The sequence below is a fragment of the Phoca vitulina genome, unplaced genomic scaffold (assembly GCF_004348235.1).
Source record: "Phoca vitulina isolate PV1807 unplaced genomic scaffold, GSC_HSeal_1.0 scaffold16, whole genome shotgun sequence".
NCBI classification, from domain to species: Eukaryota; Metazoa; Chordata; class Mammalia; order Carnivora; family Phocidae; genus Phoca; species Phoca vitulina.
The window spans coordinates 20,941,503-20,963,737 of record NW_022589719.1 but is presented as its reverse complement, the minus strand read 5'-3'; the positions used below and the strand labels follow the sequence as shown (position 1 = coordinate 20,963,737).

General features: G+C 40.4%; 1 protein-coding gene across 2 annotated transcripts in view; it reads right to left on the bottom strand.

Annotated features, from left to right (window-relative positions):
- Positions 1-1,716: 1,716 nt before the first annotated feature.
- TTC17 (tetratricopeptide repeat domain 17) overlaps positions 1,717-22,235 on the bottom strand; it is a 115,899-nt gene continuing 95,380 nt past the window's right edge. For both annotated transcript variants that reach the window (XM_032413934.1, XM_032413935.1), the window contains 3 exons: positions 6,164-6,283; positions 4,486-4,629; positions 1,717-2,904 (listed from right to left, as the gene is read on the bottom strand). In XM_032413934.1, the coding sequence (XP_032269825.1) occupies positions 2,773-2,904; positions 4,486-4,629; positions 6,164-6,283 (396 nt within the window). In that variant the 3' untranslated portion in view covers positions 1,717-2,772. The remainder of the gene's footprint in view (positions 2,905-4,485; positions 4,630-6,163; positions 6,284-22,235) is intronic.

Below are 22,235 nucleotides of genomic sequence, written 5' to 3'. Positions count from 1 at the left end.
TGTGTCAGGGGTTAGAGATACATCAGGGTATAAAACAGTTAAAAACTTACTACACTGTTATGTTAACTCACTTGAACTTAAATTAAAAAAAACTTTGCAGTTAGAGCTTACTTTTAGGTTGGGAGTGACAGACAAATATGCATAGTAGACTCAATGATTCAAGTTATGGAGAGAAGTAAAGCAGGAAAGGGGATTAGGACATAGTGGAGGCAGATGGCATAATTTAAAATATCATGATCAGGGAAGGCCCACAGGTGGTGAGGTGAGGAGTCAAGTGGGTTTCTGAGGGAAGAGCAAATGCAGATGCCCTGAGACAGGAGCATGCTGGAAGGCTCAAAACGTAGTCAGGAGGCCAGTGTGGCTGAAGAGGAGTAAGAGGGAAAATAATAGATGAAGCCAGAGAGGTGAGCGAGATTGGGTTTTTTGGTAAGGCTTTATGGCATTGCAACTCACTGGTTTTAAGCAGAGAAATGACACAATCTGACTTATGTTTTAACAGGAGTTAGGATCACTCCAGGATTTTTTGACCCAATTAACTGGAAGCAGGGAACTGAAGATGGGAAGACCAAAGTTAGACAAGAATCTTTGGGAAGGGTAAGGAATTCAGTTTTGGACCATGTGAAGATATGGGGTAGACAGATAATGAATTTGGGGCTAAAAGAGGCTATCTATGCAGGAGGTATGAATTTGGAGGTCACAAGCATGGAGATAGGAGCAGAAACCACATAACCAGATGAGATCACTAAGGATGTGAGAGAATACAGAGAAGAGCAGAGATTTAAAGACTGAGAACCAGGGAATTCTAGCATTATGGGGTCAACAGTCCACATGCCCAACAAGTAGAACTCATTCCTGATGAACAAGAAATAATAGATTTGGAAAAGTAAGAATGCTGAAAATGTTCAAGTTGTTAAAAGAAAGACTAGCACCCATAAAACAAGGAGAGATCATGAAACATGAGCAGACAGATATGATGAACAAGAACCACACAGAAATCCTACGAATGAAAAATATACTGCAACAAAAATCTCAATGGATAAGCAGTAGACTAGGCACAGCTGAAGACTTAGTGAATTGGAAGACAGAATGGAAGAAATCCACCAAAGTGAAAAACAGATAAAAAATTTCTTCAGGCGGCATTTCTATTAAATGCTCTCACGGGGCACGCTCCTTACCTTCCAGGCTAGGAATGACTGTTGGAAGCAGTCAAACTTTTGAATCGGTCCAGAAATGGAACAAAACCCTTAACATGAAGGAAAAAGTAATTTATTTCTAGAATTGGGAAGATGTGGCAGCAGGATTGAAGACCTCTGCTAACAAGAGGTAACATTCGCTGGCTGTGTGGTGTGCGCCCGTCCCTGCAGGACTCTCACCAAGGCTCTCCATGAAGCTTACCTAGATGAACCTCAGGATCCGTGCTCACCTGAGGGGATGTGACTTTGTGACTTAGATGATTCTTCCTTTCTGGGAAGGTCAATTATATACCCAACTCTCAACACTTGCTGATAGTGCATCTTTCCCGGTCAAATGTATCATGCTAATAAGTTCATCAGCCATAAAGTCTAGTGATGGATTGTTTCTCCCCTCACCTTGCCATTGTGGAAAGAAAGAAAGATGAAGATGACCCAGGACTTGAGAGGATCAGATCCAGAGTTATCGTTGGCTTCTGAACTGTCCACGTTAGCCTGGTTTTAAAGAAAAAACACACTCCAGACCTATTTTGCTCATAAACAACTTTTATTTTTGTTCTCAGTATGTGCCCTTGAAGATTCCAAAATGTCTGGAGTTTCTGATTCTCCTGGGACCAGAGGTAAAAGCATTGCACGGAAACACTCAACCTTGGTGCATCGCTCTCTCCCGAGGAGCTACGTTTGAAGGCCTCAGAGAGAAGGAGCTGACACTCACACCTTATTCCAAGATGGGTAACACAGTGAACAAAGAATTAGTAAAACATAGACTCAGTCTGTAGAGGGCTTCAAATATACATATTCTATATATATAAACCTGTTATATAGGATTTCAACTTATTGGTTTCCTTGTGATTTGTAATTAAAGTACAAATGATATAGAGGTTGTACACTGCTGATTTCCCCTTCTCGGCGCCCCCCTCCCTCCCCAACATAAATAACATTACAAAGGTCAGGTGATCCTAAGAGTTTTTGTTGTTGTAAATATTTTGTTTTTAAAAATCATTTCCCCTCGCTCCCCTGCAAACTACCTCTGAGGGTTTGTGACATAGCAGCATGGACCGGACGTGACGGGGGATGGCATATGGATCTAATGGCGAGAGCGCACGACGTTGCTCCTCACTGGCACCGGATGGGCTTCTGCATTTCCACTGACAACAGAGGCTGCGACAGGAAGCAGAGAATGTGCAACGTGGTTTCATCCTCCGCCAACGAGGAGGAGGAGGAGGAGGCTGGCTGGACCACTGAGAAAAGCCCTAAAGGCATCGAGGTTTTGGAGACAGAGCACAGCTCCAGAAACGTCTTGGCTCAGTATTTACACGGTATCTTTCCACTGCATTTTCCTTTTGAGACATTTGTGTTTCTGAGGTTGGCTTGGGGAAAGAGGGGACTTAAAAACAAAGACAAACCGATTCCCACATACGTAAAAGTCCTGCTGTAAGTCTTACTCAGTTATTTTCACACACATCATTAAAAGTAGATACTGACAATGATTGGTTTCTTTTCTTATTCTTTTTTTTTTTTTTAAGAGCATGAGAAGAGCAAGAAATGAGAGAGAGAGAAGAGAGAGAGAGAGGAGGGTGCACTAAGGAGAGCGCCGTCCCTTCTTTAGCATTAAGTGACACTGGATGGTCTGGATTCGGTTCTTGGCCGGAACGAACTCAGGCTGCAGCTTCAGCGTCGATTCATACCACACCAGTGCTTTCTCAAACTCCTCCTGCAAGGGGCAAAGGGACAGATGTGAGAGGGATACCACCACCTGGCTAAGTATGTACCGTGACTTCTTTTTCGAGAAGCACCTCTGTGCTAGGAGCAATCCTGCAGTGTTTTCTCAATGGATCTACATCTCTGAGGAAAACTCTGAGGTCTGGAAGGGAACACCACCCCCAAGGCACAATATCACAAAGAAAAGGAAGGCAGAGCCCAAGAGCCAGAGGGGAAGGGGAGATGGACTTTACAAAGGTCTGACCCAACAGTGGGAGTAATCCTGGAGGTAACAGTGAGGACCAACGTTGCTGAGTACTCAGGCACTGTGCCGGGTGCTTTATGAAAACCCTCCATTTAATCCTCACAGAAACCTCTAGAACTGGGCCTGGCAAATGCTCCTTAGGCATCTCCCTGAATTTTCTACTATAGCTAGAAAGATGGACGTTAAGTATCTCAAAGTCAGGTGCTGTAAATTTTGAAACAGTTTTTTGTTCTCCATAGCATTTAAAAATATGAACATCGTTTGGAAATGACTGCTGTCATATTGAAGGTGTTAATCTTTTACTTAGACCAATAGTCTCAAAGAGGAGTCCAAACCAAATGGTTAAATGACTCCTTCTAGGCAAATGAGAGGCAGAATTCCTCATTCATAGTAGCAAATTTCACATTTACTGGGGACAAAAATAGATTCTTCGATTTTAAGAAGCAGAGAAGGAAATTTGCACATTCAGCAATATCTACCTGGCCAAATTATACTCGCTGCCTTTCAAGTCAAGGATGACACATAAAACTTACAGCTTCAAGCTGCTCATTCTATTAACTTTTATTGAGAGGACCTTGGGAATCGCCCCATGTGGGACACCAAGCTTTAGATGAAATGCATGGCACAATTCTCATGTTAAATTCAGCTATGGCAGCTTCCAGGGGACCCCTGGGATTTTAAGTTCTGAACTCCGCCCTTGTTTCGGACCAGAATGAGGGTTCTGGATGATGGCTTTGCCATTTTCTCTGAAAATGGTATCCTGTGAAACTAGTGGCATGCCACCATTCATGAAACATGTGATGAGCACCTAGCATGTGCCACACACTGTGACGTGCTAGGAACAGAAAGATGAAGAGGAATCTCTTCCCTAAGGAGTGCACTGTCTAGGGGGGAGAGACAGATACTTAAAAAATTATAAAACAAGGCGAAAATATGGCAAGAGAGACATGTACAGGGCCTCATGAGTGCAGCGACATAGGCAGGAGAGCCCGGGTGCTTCTGTCCCCCTGGAGTGTCAGGTAAGGTTTTCTGGGACAGGTGAAGTCTCCAGAAAATTGTAGGTAAATCTGACTCTACTGTTAGTGTGACACTCACCGGGGGGAGCTACACAGTTGCAAATACTTAGATGAATTTCATGTCCTATTTTTTTTTTTTTAATTCACAAACTCCTCAGCCATGAACTAGACCTCTGGTGGAGCTAGCAATCGGAGACACAAAACGTACAGGAAGCTGGAAGACACGGACACGTCAAGGGAGTTTGAAAGCAAAGGTGTGCCGGGGAGGGACAGCGGCGGAGCTGGCATGCCCTGCCCGCCGCAGCAACCTCACCATTGCCACGTAGACGTTGCCCAGCGTGAAGTGGTTCACGGCAAAGTGTGGCGCGATCTCTACGGCCATGGTGGCCACTATGACGGCGTCGTGCCAGAGCTTGGCGTTGTGCAGGATGTTCGCCAGGCTGATCAGGGGCACGTCCTGGGAAAGGAAGGAGAATGGTGAGAAGGAAAGGATACTGATTTCCGAGTTTTCATTCCTGGTGGTTCCAATCCTTAATAATGCAGTAAGTTCTTCCTGGTAAGTGACTGAGTAACGCAGCTGAACCTGCTAGTCTTCTGTTTGCTACTGGTCTGGGACAGATGAGCAGGCTGCATGGGGACATAAACCAATGCATGACTTTTTTCATTAGGAAAGTCTGGCCTCAAAACACAAAGCACAAGAGTCAGCTGAGTAAACAATCTGCTTAGGGAAGTTGCTGGTGGACTGCCGGGGCAGGTTCCTGACTCGCTGCAGACCGGTAAGAAACAGTTCATGGCCCGACACCTGTCCACAGACCACACTTGGGAGTCTTGCTGTCGGAGAGTCGAAGTGTCTTCTGCAAGGTCCACGGCATCATCTGCTCGAAGCAGGGGCCGGCAAACTCTGGCCTACAGGCCGGATCTAGCCTGCTGCCTCTATTTGTAAGGGTTTTTTTTGGAATGTAACCATTCCTGTTCCTTTACGTATTTCTGTGGCTGTTTCAGGCCCACATGGCAGAACCGAGTGGCTCCAACAGAGGCTGTCTGGCCCACACAGCCTAAATTTCTTACTGCATGGCCCTTTACAGAAAACGTTTTCTGGCCCCTGACCTAGAGTACCCAATGGCTGGAAGTACAGAGCACAGAACGATGGGCTGAACAAGTAGCACCCCAAGCAAGTACCACCTGTCTCACACTGTGCAGGGTTCTACAGGAGATCCAGAAGACCTAGGGAAAAAGGACCCCCCTTTGTCCTTACTGGACACTCGCAGAATGAGGTCATTATATGAGGTCACAGAGCTTCATAACTTGCCTAAGGTCACAAAGCTCCCAAGAGGCAGAGCTCCGGACACCATTCCATACGCTGCCCTTAAGAACCAAGGAGACACGAGCCGTGTCTTCAGGAAGTCTGAGATGTGGAGGCGAACGCAGAACTCAGCACGTGTGGATACAACTGTGCTTTTAAAAAGCTGAACGTTCTCAGTCATCACAGCAATAACTGGCATTTTTGAAAAGACTGATGTGACACTGAGTTAGCAGGGCTTTTTGTTCTTGTGGAAAAGGTGAAGTCAGAGACCAGGAACTGGCCGATACGTAAGAAGAGATGGAAACTGCTTCGGTTTCAGTGTCTGGAAACAAGCTTAGGTCAGCAGGATACATAAAACAAGTGTCACAGGCCTCCAGGCCCCTGGGGGTAAGCTAATCCCAGAAGGACCTGCGGGGTGATGGCCTGACCACGCCAGTGTGTTTGTTGTACGTTGGGTGGCTCTGCATACAGTGGAAGGGGCATTAAATGATGGAATCTTGAAGACCTTCCCCCATGTTCCTATTTTCGGAGGCAGGGAAGGTGTAAGTGGGGCTGAAGGTTCTTCCAACCTATGCTAGCCTTTTGCCACTTTCTTACTGGCTGAGCGTGAGGAAGCCTAGTTGAAACCTCATAACCAACAATGGAAAGGACCAAGAGCCAGAAATTCGCACTTCTGAGTCCCACTCACCTTCATCTGGTGTGGAGCATAGTGGAGGGCCTGGCGGAGGCAGTCGATGGCCTTCTTTCCTTGGCCTTTCACTCTCCAGTAGAGGGCTGCCATGCTGGAAAGGACCCAGGATGTCTGGTTCTACAAAGGAATGGTGAGTTGAAGCTGGTGTCTCTTAAATATATGTATTAGAGAGGTTAGTCCCTTGCCTGTGACATGAATTACAGATACATTCCCTCAGTTTTCTGATGTCTGCCTTTGGACCTATGGTTTTTTGTGTGATGTAGGTTTTGATTTCCACAGTGCAGCTGATTAATTTAGATGGCTTCTGGATTTTCAGTTGTAGCTCACAAGGTCTTGCTTACTTCAAGGTTATCAAGAAATTTTACCACGCTTTTCCCCCAGAACTTTTATAGTTTCATTTTTCACATTCAAATATTTGACCCATTTGAAATTTAACTTGGTGTAAAAGATATGGCTTCAACTTAGATGGTTACTAAGTTGTCCCAATAAGATTTAACAAATAATTCATCTCTCTTCTCCCAGTGAGATGCTACCTTTACCATATACAAAATTTCAGCACTTAATTTAGGTCTAATTTTGGAGTTTCCTGTCTATTTCATTTGCCCCCTTTGATGGATGGTCTCTAACTCCCAGCCATTACAGATGAAGCCATCAGAAAATTTACCCTGCTTTCTGCTTTCTACCTTCTTTCTTTCTTCCAATCTAATTTTTTTTTGGTAATTTTATTATTCTTCATTGTCAGGGCATGTAGTATTGATATTCTATCACCCTATTCCCCATATTTGTTTTCCTACTGGTTTTGCAGTTAAATATATTCATTGACCATGACATTACTTTTGTGTGGTTTCCCCAATCATCCCATGGTTGGCTGAGGTTCAGCCCAGTACTGTTGGTGGGAACAATATTCTTGGAGATTGTTACGCGCTGAATCGTGCTCCTCCAAGACACATATGTTGAAATCTCAGCCTCTCATACCTCAGAATGTAACTGTATTTGGAGGTAAGGTCTTTAAGGAGGTAATTAAATTAAAACGAGGCCATCAGTGTGAGGGCTTAATCCAATAAGACTGGGTTTATATGAAGGATTTACAGGAGAGGAAGAGATACGTCAGGGTCCTGTGTGCAGAGGGATGACCCTGTGGAGAGGCAGCAAGAGGCTAGCCATCGGCAGCCAAGGAGGGAGGTCTCAGAGGAAACCCACCCTGTTGGGACCTGGATCCCAGACTTGTGGCCTCCAGAAATGTGAGAGAACAAATTTCTACCGTTTAAAGTACCCAGTCTGTGGTGCTTCGTTACGGTAGCCCTAGCAAACTAACAGACATGTTCAAAACTTTCTGTCTGCAGCCTTCACACCTGAAGGACAGCTGGCTCATTCTTTCTTTCCTTGAATAATGTGTTGGCATTGTTCCATTGCTTGGTGGCTGCAAAGAAATCTGAGGCTGCCTGACTTACTCCCCCTTCTTAGTGACTTGGTCCTTTTGACTGGTTTCTCAAAAGGATTCTTTTTTAAAACTCAAATTATCTTTCTTTAATGCCAATATTTCACACATACAAAAGAACATATTTATATAATTATATATACATATAACACGATTATATAAAAATATACACCTATGCTATAAAACATAAAGTAACGAATATCCCAGAAGCTGCCACCCTAGTGAAGAATGAACCTGCAGCCAGCCACCCATGTGTCTAGCCTCTTGCCTTTTCTCCAGAGGCACACACCATCCTAAATGCTGTTATTCCATTGCTTTTTAATTTTTTTTATTTAAAGATTTTTATTTTTCATTTGAGACACAGATATATATATATATATATATATAGAGAGAGAGAGAGAGAGAGAAAGCATGAGCAGGGGGAGAGGCAGAGGGAGAGGGAGAAGCAGGCTCCACGCTGAGCCAGGAGCCTGACGTGGGGCTTGATCCCAGGACCCTGGGATCATGACCCGAGCCGAAGGCAGATGCTTAACCATCTGAGCCACCCAGGCGGCCCTCCATTGCTTTTTAAAACACTGTTCCATCTCTCTCTCTCACACACACACACACATATTTGCTTCAACAATATAATACTTAGTGTACTTCATCCCGTGCATTATTAAAGTGGTCTAACACTGTAAGGAGTCTTCTGGGACCAAGTTTTTACTGAACACTCTATTTCTAAAATCCATCCATGTTGTGTGTAGCTTTAGCTCATTCAATTTCCTTGCTGCACAATTAAATGTCCATTAAGTGAATATATTATAATGTATTTATCCATTTTCTGTAGATGGGGGCTCTGAGTTATTTCCTGTTTTCAAGTTTTCTGTTGCAAATAAATGTGCAGTTTCTCCAGTCTACAGCAGATACCTAGGGGTAGGATTGCTGGTTCACAAGATATGCAAAGGTCCAACAGAACACGAGAATGCTAACTTGTTCCTTACAGGTGCTGTAACAATCTACAATCCCATCAATGTTTAGAAGTGCTTCTTGCTTTGTAGCCTTTCTAATTCTTGGTGTCATCGGTGGGGGTAAAACAGCATCTTACTGTGGTCTCGGTTTGCATTTCCTGATCATTAGTGAGACTGAAATTGTTTCTTGAGTTTATTGGCCACACACATCTTCTTTCAATGAAGGGTCTGTTAATATCTTTTATGTACCTATTTTATTATTTATCTTTCTCATCAATTTGTTTATATGTTCTGCCTATCAGTCCTTGTAGGTTGAATGTGTTACACATACTTTCTCTCACTCTGGCTTATCTCTCTTTCATTTAAAAAATGCATTTAATTAAAAAAAGTTTAAACTTTAATGTAGTTGAACTTATTTACATTTTCTTTTCTAGTTAGTGCTTTAGTATCTTAAGAAATCATTTTCTATTCCAAGGCCAGAAAGATCATCTCCCACATTTTATTCTAATTTTTAAGGCTTTGTTTTTCATACTCAAATCCTTAATTCAAATGGAATTCCTTTTTTGTGTAAGCTGTGAGGTTAGGATGAATGAGCTCAGCAATTGCCCCAGCACAGCTTCCTGCAAAATCCCCCTTCTCCCAGCTGATCTTCCACAGTCCAGTGTATGTCAGAGTCTGCCTCGGGACTTTCTATGTAGTCTCCGCTTGTCATTATTTCTGTTTATCCTTGAGCACACGGCATTATGGCTTGTTTTATAATTTTTCATAAAAGTAAGGCAACTCTCACAACCTTATTTTTTTCAAGAGTGTTATGTCTATTCCTTACCCTTCCATATAAAGGTCTGCTTTTCAAGTACCATAAAAAAAACCAAACTTGTATTTTTATTATAGTAGCATTGACTCCATAAATCAAATTAGGGAAAACTGACATGTTTATGATGTGTGTCGTCTTATCCATGAACATTATATATCTCTCTATTTAGGTCTTTTAAAATGCCTTTCAATAGAGTTGTATCACTTTGTGCAGACAGGGCTTACAAATTTTTTGTTAGATTTATTATTGGGAACTTTATATTTCTGTAGCGATGGAAATACACTTTGAAAATTGTGTTTTCAAATACTTTTTGCTGCTGTATAGAAATGCAACTTATTTTTATTGACTTCACAGGCAGCTATCTTGATAAAAATATTATTTCTAAAAATTTGTAGATTCTTTTGGGTTTGCTATGTAGATAATCACAACATTTCTGAATAATATTTTGGTTTTTTTCTTCCTAATACTTAGGACAATAATTTTTTTTTTTTAATTTACTGTACTTGCTAGGACTTTTGGTACAAATTTGGAAAAAAGTGATGGTGAGCATTCTCTTTCCTGATTTTGAAGAATTATTTTAAATATTTCCCCATTAAGAATCATCTTTGCTGTGGGGTGCCTGGGTGGCTCAGTCGTTAAGCGTCTGCCTTCGGCTCAGGTCATGATCCCAGGGTCCTGGGATCGAGCCCCGCATCAGGCTCCCTGCTCCTCGGAAAGCCTGCTTCTCCCTCTCCCACTCCCCCTGCTTGTGTTCCATCTCTGTCATATAAATAAATAAAAAATCTTTAAAAAAAAAAATCTTTGCTGTAATACTTTGTTGATTCTTCTCATCAGATTAAGGAAGTCCTGTCTATTCTTAATTTGCATTAATTTACATCATGAATGGTATTGCATTTTATCAAATACAATCTACTGTAATAACTTCATAATTTTAAGCCTTTAATTTGGTTGATGAAATACAGAGTTTTCCTAAAGTTAGACCGTTTTTGTATTTCTGGGATAAACCCAACTTGATAAAGGTGCATCCTGTAAAAGAAAAATATATGCTGTTGGATTTAGTCTGTTAAAATTTGGCTTTTTTTTTTTTTTTTAAGATTTTATTTATTTGACAGAGAGAGACAGGGAGAGAGGGAACACAAGCAGGGGGAGCGGGAGAGGGAGAAGCAGGCTTCCCACACAGCAGGGATCCCGATGCAGGCCTTGATCTGAGGACCCTGAGATGAAGGCAGATGCTTAATGACTGAGCCACCCAGGTGCCCCTTGGTTTATGGTTTTGATACCTATGTTTGTGAGTGAGCTTAGAGTATAATTTTTCTTTCTCATAATGTCTTTGTCTAGTTTTGTTTTCAAGGTTACACTAGTCTTGTCTCAAACAATTAACTGGAAAGTTGTTCCCTTTTCCGCTGTCCAGAAGAGTCTGTTTATATTGAGATGGTGTATTTCTTAAAAGTTTGGTAGAAGTCATATTTAAAATAAATACACCTTATATTCTTTGTAAGAAGATTTTTTTTTAACCTACTGCTTCAATTTATTTGAGTTCTGATACCCAAATGAATTTGGGTAATTACATTTTTCTAGAAATTTGTCTTCAATTTGTCTTACAAATTGTTTTCAAATTTATTGGCATAATTGTATCATTTTCTTATCTTTTTAGCTGTAGTTTTGCTTCCCCTTTCCCTCAATATCAGTTATTTGTGCTTTATTTTTTCTTGATTAATTCTGTCTGACTAGTGCTTCGAAGAAACAACTTTTGGGTTGTGGATCTCTATTCTACCTTTGGTTTCTGTTTCATTGATTTCTGCACCTAATAATAGAACTTAAAAATGCAAGAATAAAAAACTGATAGAAAATAAAATATATACAAATTCAGAATTATAGCTGTAGATTTCAATATGCTTCTCAATAACAGAAGAAATACACAAAAAATGAGTAAAGATAAAGAAGACATGAACAATATTATCAAACAACTTGACCTAAATGACATTTCTAAAATACTCTAACAGTGGTAGTGTTCTTTTCTGATGTACATGGAACATTTACCAAGACAGATTATTTTCTGGGTCATAAAACAAGTCTGAATAAGTTCAAAAGAATTTAAGTCACACAAACTATGTTCATTTACTGCAATGAAATTAAATTAGAAATCAATTAAAGAGATCTGGAAAATGCCCAATAGTTGGAAACCCAAATAACATACTTCTAAATAACTTAGAGATCAAAGGAGAAATTAGGAGGAAAATTATAACCTATTTTAAACTGAATGAAAATACCAAAAACTAATGATGTAATGTATGTTGACTAACATAATAAAATAAAATAAAATAAAAACTGAATGAAAACACGACAAAATTTGTGATATGCGACTAAAACAGAATTTAGAGGGAACTTTTAGCACTAAACACCTATCTTAGAAAAGCAAGGGATCAAATCAATAACCTAAGCTTCCACATAAAGAAACTAAAAAAACCCCCAGCAAATTAAATCCTAAGAAGCACAAGACAGGAAATAGTAAAGGTAAGAGCAGACATCAATGAAGGAGAAAATAAAAACAACAGGGAAAAATCAATGGATCCAAAACCTTGAGTTCTTGGTTCTTTGAGAGGATCAATAAAATGGATAAATTTCTAGTCAGTCTGATCAGGAAAAAAAAGAGAAAAGATACAAAGTACCAACATCAGAATTATGACAGCATATGTCATATGACAGCATAATAACAGATCCTACAGATGTTAGCAGAATGAGAAAAAAAAATATTACGAACAATTTTATGCTAATAAATTCAACAACTTAGATGAAGTGGACAAATTTCTTTAAAGACACAACAAAACTCACTCAAGAAGAGAGATAATTTGAATACTTTTATTAAAGAAACTGAACTTGCCCTGCCCTTTATTACAGATTGTTTTTGAGATTGCTTACTTCTGGGGGACGCCTGGGTGGCTCAGTCATTAAGTGCCTGCCTTCAGCTCAGGTCATGATCCCGGGGTCCTGGGATCGAGCCCCACATCGGGCTCCCTGCTCAGCGGGAGGCCTGCTTCTCCCTCTCCCACTCCCCCTGCTTGTGTTCCCTCTCTCGCTGTGTTTTTGTCAAATAAATAAATAAATCTTAAAAAAAAAAAAAAAGATTGTTTACTTCTTGGCTTCTATTTGTTCTTATCATTTTTTGTTGCTGTTGGTCTGATCCTTAAACGCTTTTTTCCTTTTTTTGCCACTTCTTGCATGTTTTTTTTTTTTTTTTTGATCCTCCCCTTCCTACCTTCATTATTTTATCCTCAAAGATTTGGGATTTGTGCATTCTTTTTAATGGTTAACCTTAAATCTTTACTCAGTATTTAACGCAAAGTCCAAGCAATGTGTTAATTCACTCCTCCTAAATGTTAAGAGGCCTTTTGAACATCTTAACTTGGATCATCCCACCCTCAAATGTATATTGTTTTGTACAGTATTTCAGTTTAGCCATTTCTCTTAAAAATCCCACAAACTATCATTTTCTACAGACATGTTTGTTTGGGTTTGCATGCCTGATTAATTTTATCTGCTTAGCAAATCTTCTTTTGTCTCAGACAATCCTTTGGCTTTCATATAGAGAAGTTCCTTTAGGTAGGACTCTTGGTAGTAAACTTTTCCCAGTTATCTTTAAATGTCTTTATTCTTCTCTCATTGTAAGGTACACAATTCTAGGGGGGCCCAGTATGCTTTCAAAACTATCATCTGGCTTAGATAGTTGCTGTAAGAAACAGGCTGTCATTTTAACCATCATTCCTCTGTAATCTGTCCTTTCTGTCTCCATAAGGGCAGAGATCTTTGTCTAAATTTTTCTTCACTGATTTATCCCAAGCACTTAAAAAGTTATTTGGTACACAGTAGGCCTCTGCTACATATTTGTTGATGAATAAATTCATGCATGCATGTTGTGGTCTTTATTATCCAAAATTATATAATCTGCTCTGTGGTACCGTGGCTGGAACTCTGCAAACCACAGTTCTCCTTCGCCAGCAGGCTTCTTGTTGGGGTCTGCAAACGTGCACGCTAGCAGACCGGAAGGCAAGGGGGAGAAGGGGCTTTTCTCTTCCTGTCTGCGTGTTGCACCTGTCACTGTCATCTGAGCAACAGTACCTTGCACTCCCAGACCCAGCCTCACTGCATCCCTTCAGCAGCCAGGCTCGGATCCCTCTTCAGAAGCCAGAACTCCCGCTTGCCAGAACTCTGCCTGTGAACGCTTAGATTTTGAAAACCCCACTGCCTGCCTGTTTCTCTCATCCCTAGGGGTGGGAGCCAGGCCCAACGGTTGGTATCTCTAGCTTACCAGTCACGTGTTCCCTTTGTTTTCTTTTTCGCCCTCCCACAACAATGTAATCCATTCTCTACCTTCAGTTTGCTCTTCTGAATTACCTAATGTTGTTTCTGTTTTCCTGACAGTACCCTGAATGAAACAGATGCTTTTAAGATACCTTTGTCTTTGCTGTTTTACTATGATGTAGCTAGGCATGGAATTCTTTTTATTTATCCAGCTTGGAATACAGCACGCTTCCTGAATCTGTTGATTCACTTATCTTCTTGTCTCTATAATATTTTAGGTAATTTTTTATACACAAAGCTCGCAATTCACTAGTTATTTGTGTCTAATTCACCCAATGAGTATTCAACCTAAACAAATATATTTATTTTTATTTATTTATTTATTTATTTATTTTTAAAGATTTTATTTATTTATTTGACAGAGAGAGAGATAGCAAGAGCAGGAACACAAGCAGGGGGAGTGGGAGAGGGAGAAGCAGGCTTCCCGCCGAACAGGGAGCCCGATGTGGGACTCGATCCCAGGACCCTGGGATCATGACCTGAGCCGAAGGCAGATGCTTAACGACTGAGCCACCCAGGCGCCCTATTTTTATTTTTTTAAAGATGTTATTTATTTGTCAGAGAGAGACACAGCGAGAGAGGGAACACAAGCAGGGGGAGTAGAAGAGGGAGAAGGAAGCTTCCCACGGAGCAGGGAGCCCGATGCGGGGCTCGATCCCAGGATCCTGGGATCATGACCTGAGCCGAAGGCAGGCGCTTAACGACTGAGCCACCCAGGCGCCCCCAAACAAATATATTTTTAGTTTAAGATGTGTCAATTTGTTTTTTTAACTTCCTCATTGCTGATATGCTATTTGGTTGCTCATCTTTGAGATAACATTTAAAAAATATTTTATAATGAGAAATTTCAAATATATACAAAAGAAGGCAATAGTATAAGAACTTCCATGCACTCATTGCCCAGCTTCAACACTTATCAACTCATGGTCACTTCTGATTTTCTCTAACCCCTCATCCATATTAATCTGAAGCAAATCCCAGACTTCATATAATTTCATCAGTAAGTTTTCCAGCGTGTACCTCTAAAAGATAAAAACTCATGATTAAAACATAAGATTAATAAAGCTTGCCTAAAATATTGAAAATTATTTTTTAATATCATCAATAGTCCTGTTTCCCCTGGTTGTCTTTTTTTTTTTTTTTTTAAAGATTTTATTTATTTATTTGAGAGAGAGAATGAGAGAGAGCACATGAGAGGGGGGAGGTCAGAGGGAGAAGCAGACTCCCCGCCGAGCAGGGAGCCCGATGCGGGACTCGATCCAGGGACTCCAGGATCGTGACCTGAGCCGAAGGCAGTCGCTTAACCAACTGAGCCACCCAGGCGCCCCTCCCCTGGTTGTCTTATGCAGGTTCGTTCTGCTTTTGTAATCTGAATCATAATCTAAATAAAGTCCGTATGTTGCCATTGGTTAATGTGTTCTGTAAGTCTCTTGATTTCTAGGGTTCATCTTCATCTACTTTTTAACATTTCTGTAGAAGAAATGGGGTTATTCATCCTGTTGTTTTCCACTGACTGGATTCTGCTGATGGCATCCCAGGAGTCATCTAACATGCTCCTTTGTCCCCTGTATTTCCCATTAGTTGGTAGTCAGAGGCTTGACTGGCCTCAGATTTGACTTACCGAGGAGGGAGGGTGGCAAAACACTTCACAGGTGGTAATGTGAACGTCCAACGGTACCCCACACAGTGTCTGGGTGTATTTGTGAAGTTAGCAGTGAGTGATGATCACTGCCATAAATTAATTAGGAGCAGCAAAACTGTAATATTCTAATTTTATCATTTCTAGTTTACTGGTTGGAATATTCCTATAAAGAGATTTTTTCTCATCAATGAATCATTTACCCCAAAGTACAGTTCATTTAGAAAGGAAGGAAACATATTTGTTATTTTCTCTTTACATTAAAAAAAAAACAAAACACCAAAAAACAAACAAAACAAAAAACTAAGTTGTTCCCATGCATCCTCCAAGACCAAATCCTCATAGTGAATTTGGGAGTTTAAATATCATTTAATATATGTGATGTGTTCCACCCACTCAGTTGCTTTGTTGATTTTTGCTGCTCAAAGTGTTCCATCTTTGGCCAATGGAAGCATATTCCAGTTGGCTCTGAGTTCTTCTGACACAAACTTTGTTGACTTTGGGAGCCTCTTTGCTTTCCCAGACTTGGTAGAAGCCCTTTCTCCAAGGAATTCTGGTTCCTTTTAGTGGAAAATGGTATCTAAACATCAATATCTAGGCACAAAGTGTGCTTACCAATACTGGGTTACTCACTGATACTAGTCTTTCCATCAAATAAAGTTAGGAAATGTGTAAATACATGAGAAAGTTTTGCTATTATTTCTAATTCACGACTACAGACATTTACTTAACATCATCATTCTCACACTTTTATGTCCTTCACCTGTACCCAAACTCTAGTTCTCAACATCACCAACAAAATTACTCGTTTATTTTGCATTGCACACACCTACAACCTCAGAACAATATCAGTATTATTAACGATAGTATTACTGAAAATGACTAAGGTTCTCTTTTGTGCTTAGGGTAAATCCCATCAAGGGAGGCAGTCAAATAATTGTCTTTTAAAGTCACTTGGAATAGTTCCTCTTGATGTGGTTATACCACCAACTGAATACACAGTTGGGCTCACTTAATTTTACTTTTAATTAGGAATTGCCTTATTAAAATTTGTTTTGTAATTATATAAAATATTTGTTTTCAAAGTCAAGTAGAAAAGACAATGTAGATTCAAGGAAAACTAGCTTTATGCCCAGTCTTTCCCATCCAATTTCTTTCTTCCCTCTATGGAAAACCATTTACAAGTATTTTTAAAAGTTACTCTTCCATTTTAAAATATCTGTTTCTCTCTACATACATCCCCCACCTTGCCATTGTTTAAAAAACAAAATATTGTAATCAGAGAGATGATTTTCTCCACTTTTCCTTTTTTTCACTGGCTATATCCTGGAGATTACTTCATAGAAGTTTACAGAAATTGTCTTCATTCTTTTTGACAGCTGTAAAAGACTCCATTGTGTGGATGTTCACACCCAATAAACACCCATGGATGAGTTTTTATTTAATCAGTCTCCTTCTGTTGGGCATTTGGGTTGTTTCCAGTCTGCTATTACAAATGAGGCTACAATCAACAGCCTTATTCATAGGTATTTTTGTATTAATTTTTTTGCCAGTGTATTTTTAGAAAAGATTCCTGAAAGCTGGCTACACAGGTAAATGAATGTATAATTTTGCTAGATGTAGTCAATTTTCTCTCCATAAAGGTTATTCCACTTTGCCTTTCCACCAGCAATGTATGAAGAGCAGTGCCAATTTCCCCATAGCCTCACTGAGTCTATCAAATTTCTGAATTTCTGCCAGTATCATTGGCAAGAAATATCTCACTGTAGTTTTGATTTGTTCTTTTTCTAGCTTTTTGAGATTAAAGCATAGATCACTGATTTCTGGTCTTTTTTTTTTTTTTTTTTAAACTAATATATCCATTTACGGGCTATAAACTTCCCTCAAGCACTGCTTTAGCTGCATTCCCACAAGTTTTGACATGCTTTATTTTTGTTATCATTCATTTCAAAATATTTTCTAATTTTGCTTGGGCTTTCACTGACCCATGGGTTACATAGAGGTGTACTGCTTAATGTCACCAAAATTGCTGAGGATCTTCCATCTTTCCTCTTGCTTCTGATCTTTATTTTTTTAATTTAATTCCACTATGGTCAGAAAATATACTCTGCATATTATTTCAATATTTTAATTTATGACTCAGTTTATGATCAACATGGTAAATGGTCCACGTGCATTTTTTAAAAATTTATCTTAAGTGGGCTCCATCCTAACATGGGGCTCGAACTCATAACCTCAAGATCAAGAGTTGCATGCTCTACCAACTGAGCCATATGCTTTTTAAAAAATGAGAATTATGTCACAGTTTAATGCAACATTATATAAATATGTTAGGTCAAATTTGTTTTTTAGCAAGATGGTCTATATTTTTACTTTTTTTTGTCTGCTTAGTTCTATCACCTACTGAGAGAGGTTGACATCTATTATGATTGTAGACTCATTTGTTTCTCTGTATAGATCTGCCAATGTTTAATGCTTGCCTTATTTGAAATTATCTTATTGGTTACATACAGATTTACAATTTTCTATATTCCTGGTGGACTGACCACTCTATTATTATGAATTGTCTTTTTCTGTAGTAATTCTTCTTCCCTTAAATTCCACATTGTCTGATGTTAGTATAGTTAAACCAGCTTTCTTTTGTTTAGTATTTATATATCTTTTTCCCATCTGTTTAATTTCAACTATTTAATATCTTATATTAAAGTGTGTTACTTGTGTTGTGAACAGTACATAATTGGGTTCAGTATTTTAACCCAGTCTGATAATGTTGGTACTCTAATTGGAATACTTAGTCCCTTTGTATTTACTGTCATTACTGACATATTGTGCTTATCTCTATCGCTTTACTATTTCTATTTTATTTTACCCATTTTTATATTTTACATATATATTTCTTTTTTTTTTTTAAAGATTTTTTTATTTATTTATTTGACAGAGAGAGAGACAGCGAGAGCAGGAACACAAGCAGGGGGAGTGGGAGAGGGGGGAGCAGGCTTCCCGCCGAACAGGGAGCCCGATGTGGGACTCGATCCCAGGACCCTGGGATCATGACCTGAGCCGAAGGCAGACGCTTAACGACTGAGCCACCCAGGCGCCCCCTATATTTTACATATATATTTCTATTTTATATTCCTTTTGTCTTCCTTTCTTGCTTCTTTACTGAATTAATCAAATGTTTTCTTATTATTCCATTTTTCCTTAACTATACATTCTTTAACTGTTCGTTTAATGACTAGCCTAGAAACTACAATATGCATCTTTAAATTATTCCAGACTAAAAATACAAATGATTACTTTAATTTTACTACTTCCCTGATAATGCTAAAACCTAACATCCTGCCCATGTGCACTCATGGGAAAATTAATCTCATGTGAACCTTTTAGCTGTGTTCCCCTGGAAACCTAATAAAGGTAGAATGTCAGCCATGTTACCAGCCAACACAGTTATGGTAAAGCTGACCTGACTAAACTACAGTGGACTGCAAGGACTGTGACCATTCCCGAGTGTGACGTTTCTTGGCCCTTGTTGGAATTCTTGGACTCTAGGCCCACCAGATTCTCGTAAAAGTTATTGGTTCCTATATGGAACTTGCGAGTTCTAAACCAGGGTTGTCCCCACACTCAACTCATGTGGTCTTGATCCCTTACCCCTGAGCTGTCATTTGGGGGAAGGGGCAGATAAGGGGCAGATAACTGTCCCTGGGACTGCTGCCAGACTGCTCTGGGAACTTTTTTTTTTTTTTTAAGACTTTATTTATTTATTTGACAGAGAGAGAGATAGCGAGAACAGGAACATGAGCAGGGGGAGTGGGAGAGCAGGGAGCCTGATGCGGGGCTCGATCCCAGGACCCTGCGGTCATGACCTGAGCCGAAGGCAGACGCTTAACGACTGAGCCACCCAGGCACCCCTGCTCTGGGAATTCTTGGAAAACACGTGAAAAGCTGCGTGGCTGGCTTACTGGGTTTCCTATTCTATCCTTCTGAGTGAAGGCAAGACCACAAGTGCCCTGAGTTGTGCGAGTATAAAATATTTATCTAGCGGGCGCCTGGGTGGCTCAGATGGTTAAGCGTCTGCCTTCGGCTCAGGTCATGATCTCAGAGTCCTGGGATCGAGTCCCGCATCGGGTTCCCTGCTCGGTGCAGAGCCTGCTTCTCCCTCTCCCTCTGCCACTCCCTCTGCTTGTGCTCTTCTGTCTATCTCTCTGTCAAATAAATAAATAAAATCTTAAAAAAAAAAAAAAATTTATCTAGCTGGCCAGAAATCCACTGACAGTGGATACTGCCGAGTGGTAGCAGCAGCGGAATGGACTTTCATATCCTTGGTTCAATGTGGCCAAGGCACTGTGACATAAAAGAATGCCCAGGGAGATGCAGATGAGACTCAAGTCTCAGTGGGGGGCCAACTTTCTCAGAGTCTGATGGCAAAAGTTTGACATCATGTGATAGAGGATAAATCTTTCCATTGTGGGACTAGATGAAAGCTGGAGACAAATTTATGCCGAGAGAAACAGCCCACTCCTCCCCTCCCCACTGTCCATGAAATGGAACTGACCAGAAGTGCAGCTGTAAGTGGGCCGGCTGGCAAGAATGACATTGCCTTGGGGTAGCTGATGCATTTGGGTCAAACTAGGCATTGATGCTCGGCAAGGGGTGGGGAAGAGACTCGAGCTTGACTCTGTGTTTGTGACCGGGGCTGGAACAGACAAGAGGGTGGAGTAGCTGGGTTGGCTCTGACCAAAACTGGGCTGGCCACAGATCTAATCAGCATGGCGCGGTGCCCCTGAGCCCCTAGCTGGGGGAGTGGGGGACAGAAGTGGGAGAACTACTCTGCACCAGCACACAGGTCGAAAAGGGCTAGGTGGCAAGTTGGCACACAAACTGGCTACACTGGAAATGGCCACAGTATGGTGCACATCTGGGGTGGCAAAGGTTTCTGAGCAGCTCACGTGGAAGCAACCTCAGCTGCAACCTGGGCAGCACCCTGAGGGTTTAACCCTCACATGGGGACTGACCAATGTCATCTGCAGACACTTAGTGATAATTAATGGCAATGCAAACTAAAAACTCCTTGGGCTTTTGAAGAAATAACAAAGGATAACGACTATTTTAAAGTTGGAAGCAAAGAGGATATGGACATCCTTGTTCTTCTGTGAGTAATAAATGAGAAAGGCGTGCTTTATTTGTCATCACTGTCATTTTCTAAGGCAGTGGTTTCAAAATGTGATCTTCATACCAGCAGTATCACCCAGCAGCTTACTAGAAATGTCCATTCTCAAGCCCAATCCTAGTCCTACTAATTCAGGAAGCCGAGCAATCTGTTGAGTCTAATAAGCCCTCCAGGTGATTCTGGTGGACCCCGAAGTCTGAGAGTTGTTGTATTAAAGTTAGTAACTCAAGGTCATGGAGGTTGGTCTGTGAGCCCACAGTGGAAATGGTTCTAGCTTCTAGCTCTATTTTCCTGAAAACCTAATAAAGGGGGAATGTTCTCTTACAGGCAAGGTAGCTTATAGTAAAAATGACCTCAGTTGGTAAATTGTATCTGGATGAGGAGAACTGGAAATAAACTATAAACACCTCATGGAAAGCCAGTTTTGAGCTTCTGAGTGCCATGGTTCTTGTAAATAGCTATGCCCTTTCCAGGACTTAAGGGGCTATCACAAAAGATACTGGTTTTTATATGGAACTTGGGACATCTAAGTCAGGATAGTTCCCACAATACATCATTTGACTTGTTCCCTTGCACTTGAACTGTGACTTGGCAGCAAAGTGTGGCAGGCAGAGAACGGTCCCTGGACTAAATAAGGACTCATACCTGATGCTGCTGCACTTTCCTATCAGAAGATACTACTGTTATTACTTTGTACGGTCATACTCATTTATATTTACTCTGAATATTTACCCTTTCTGTTGCTCTCTGCTCTTTCCTGTTTCCAGCCAGGATAGTTTTCTTTCTGCCCGAAGAAATTCCTTTAGTGATGTTTAGTGCAAGTCTGTTGGTAACATCTTTCAGTTTCTGGCGGTCTAAAATCTTTATTTAACCTTCATTTTTAAAAACAGGTATAATTTACATAGAGAGAAATGCTCAGATCTTAAGTAAAACATTCACTTTTGACTACTAGAGACACAGAAAATTTCCAACACTCTAGAAAGTCCTTTCAAGTTGTTTCCCAGTCAACCCTTTCCTCCACAAAGCAACCAGTGATCTGATTTCTAACACCATAGGTGAGTTCTCCTGTTCAGAATTTTATATAGTTGGGAATCATATACTATGCATGTTTCTGTGTCCAATTTCTTTTATTAGCATAGTATTTTTGAGATTCATCAATATGGATGTTGGATCTTTCTTGCTGAATCCATTAGTATAATTAGTATCCATTGTGTAAATACACCATTGCTCATCCATTCTTCTATTGACTGGCACCTCACTGTTTTTTTGGCTATTATGAATAAATCTGCTGTGAGCATTTTTTAACAAGTATTTTGTGGACATGTATTTTCATGTCTCTTTGATAAACATCTACCAGTAAAATTCCTGTATCATATATGCTTAACTTTTTAATAGACAACCAAACTTTTCCAAAATATCTGTACTGTTATACTTCCACTGCCAACACATGAGAGTTCTGGTTGCTCTACAGCATCTCCAACATTTGCCATTACCGATCTTTTTCTTTTAGCTCTTCTAATGCTAATTAGAGCTTCCTGCTTCAAAGTCTATTTTTTCTTTTTTTTTTTTAAAGATTTTATTTATTTGACAGAGAGAGACACAGTGAGAGAGGGAACACAAGCAGGGGGAGTGGGAGAGGGAGAAGCAGGCCTCCCGCTGAGCAGGGAGCCCGATGCGGGGCTCAATCCCAGGACCCTGG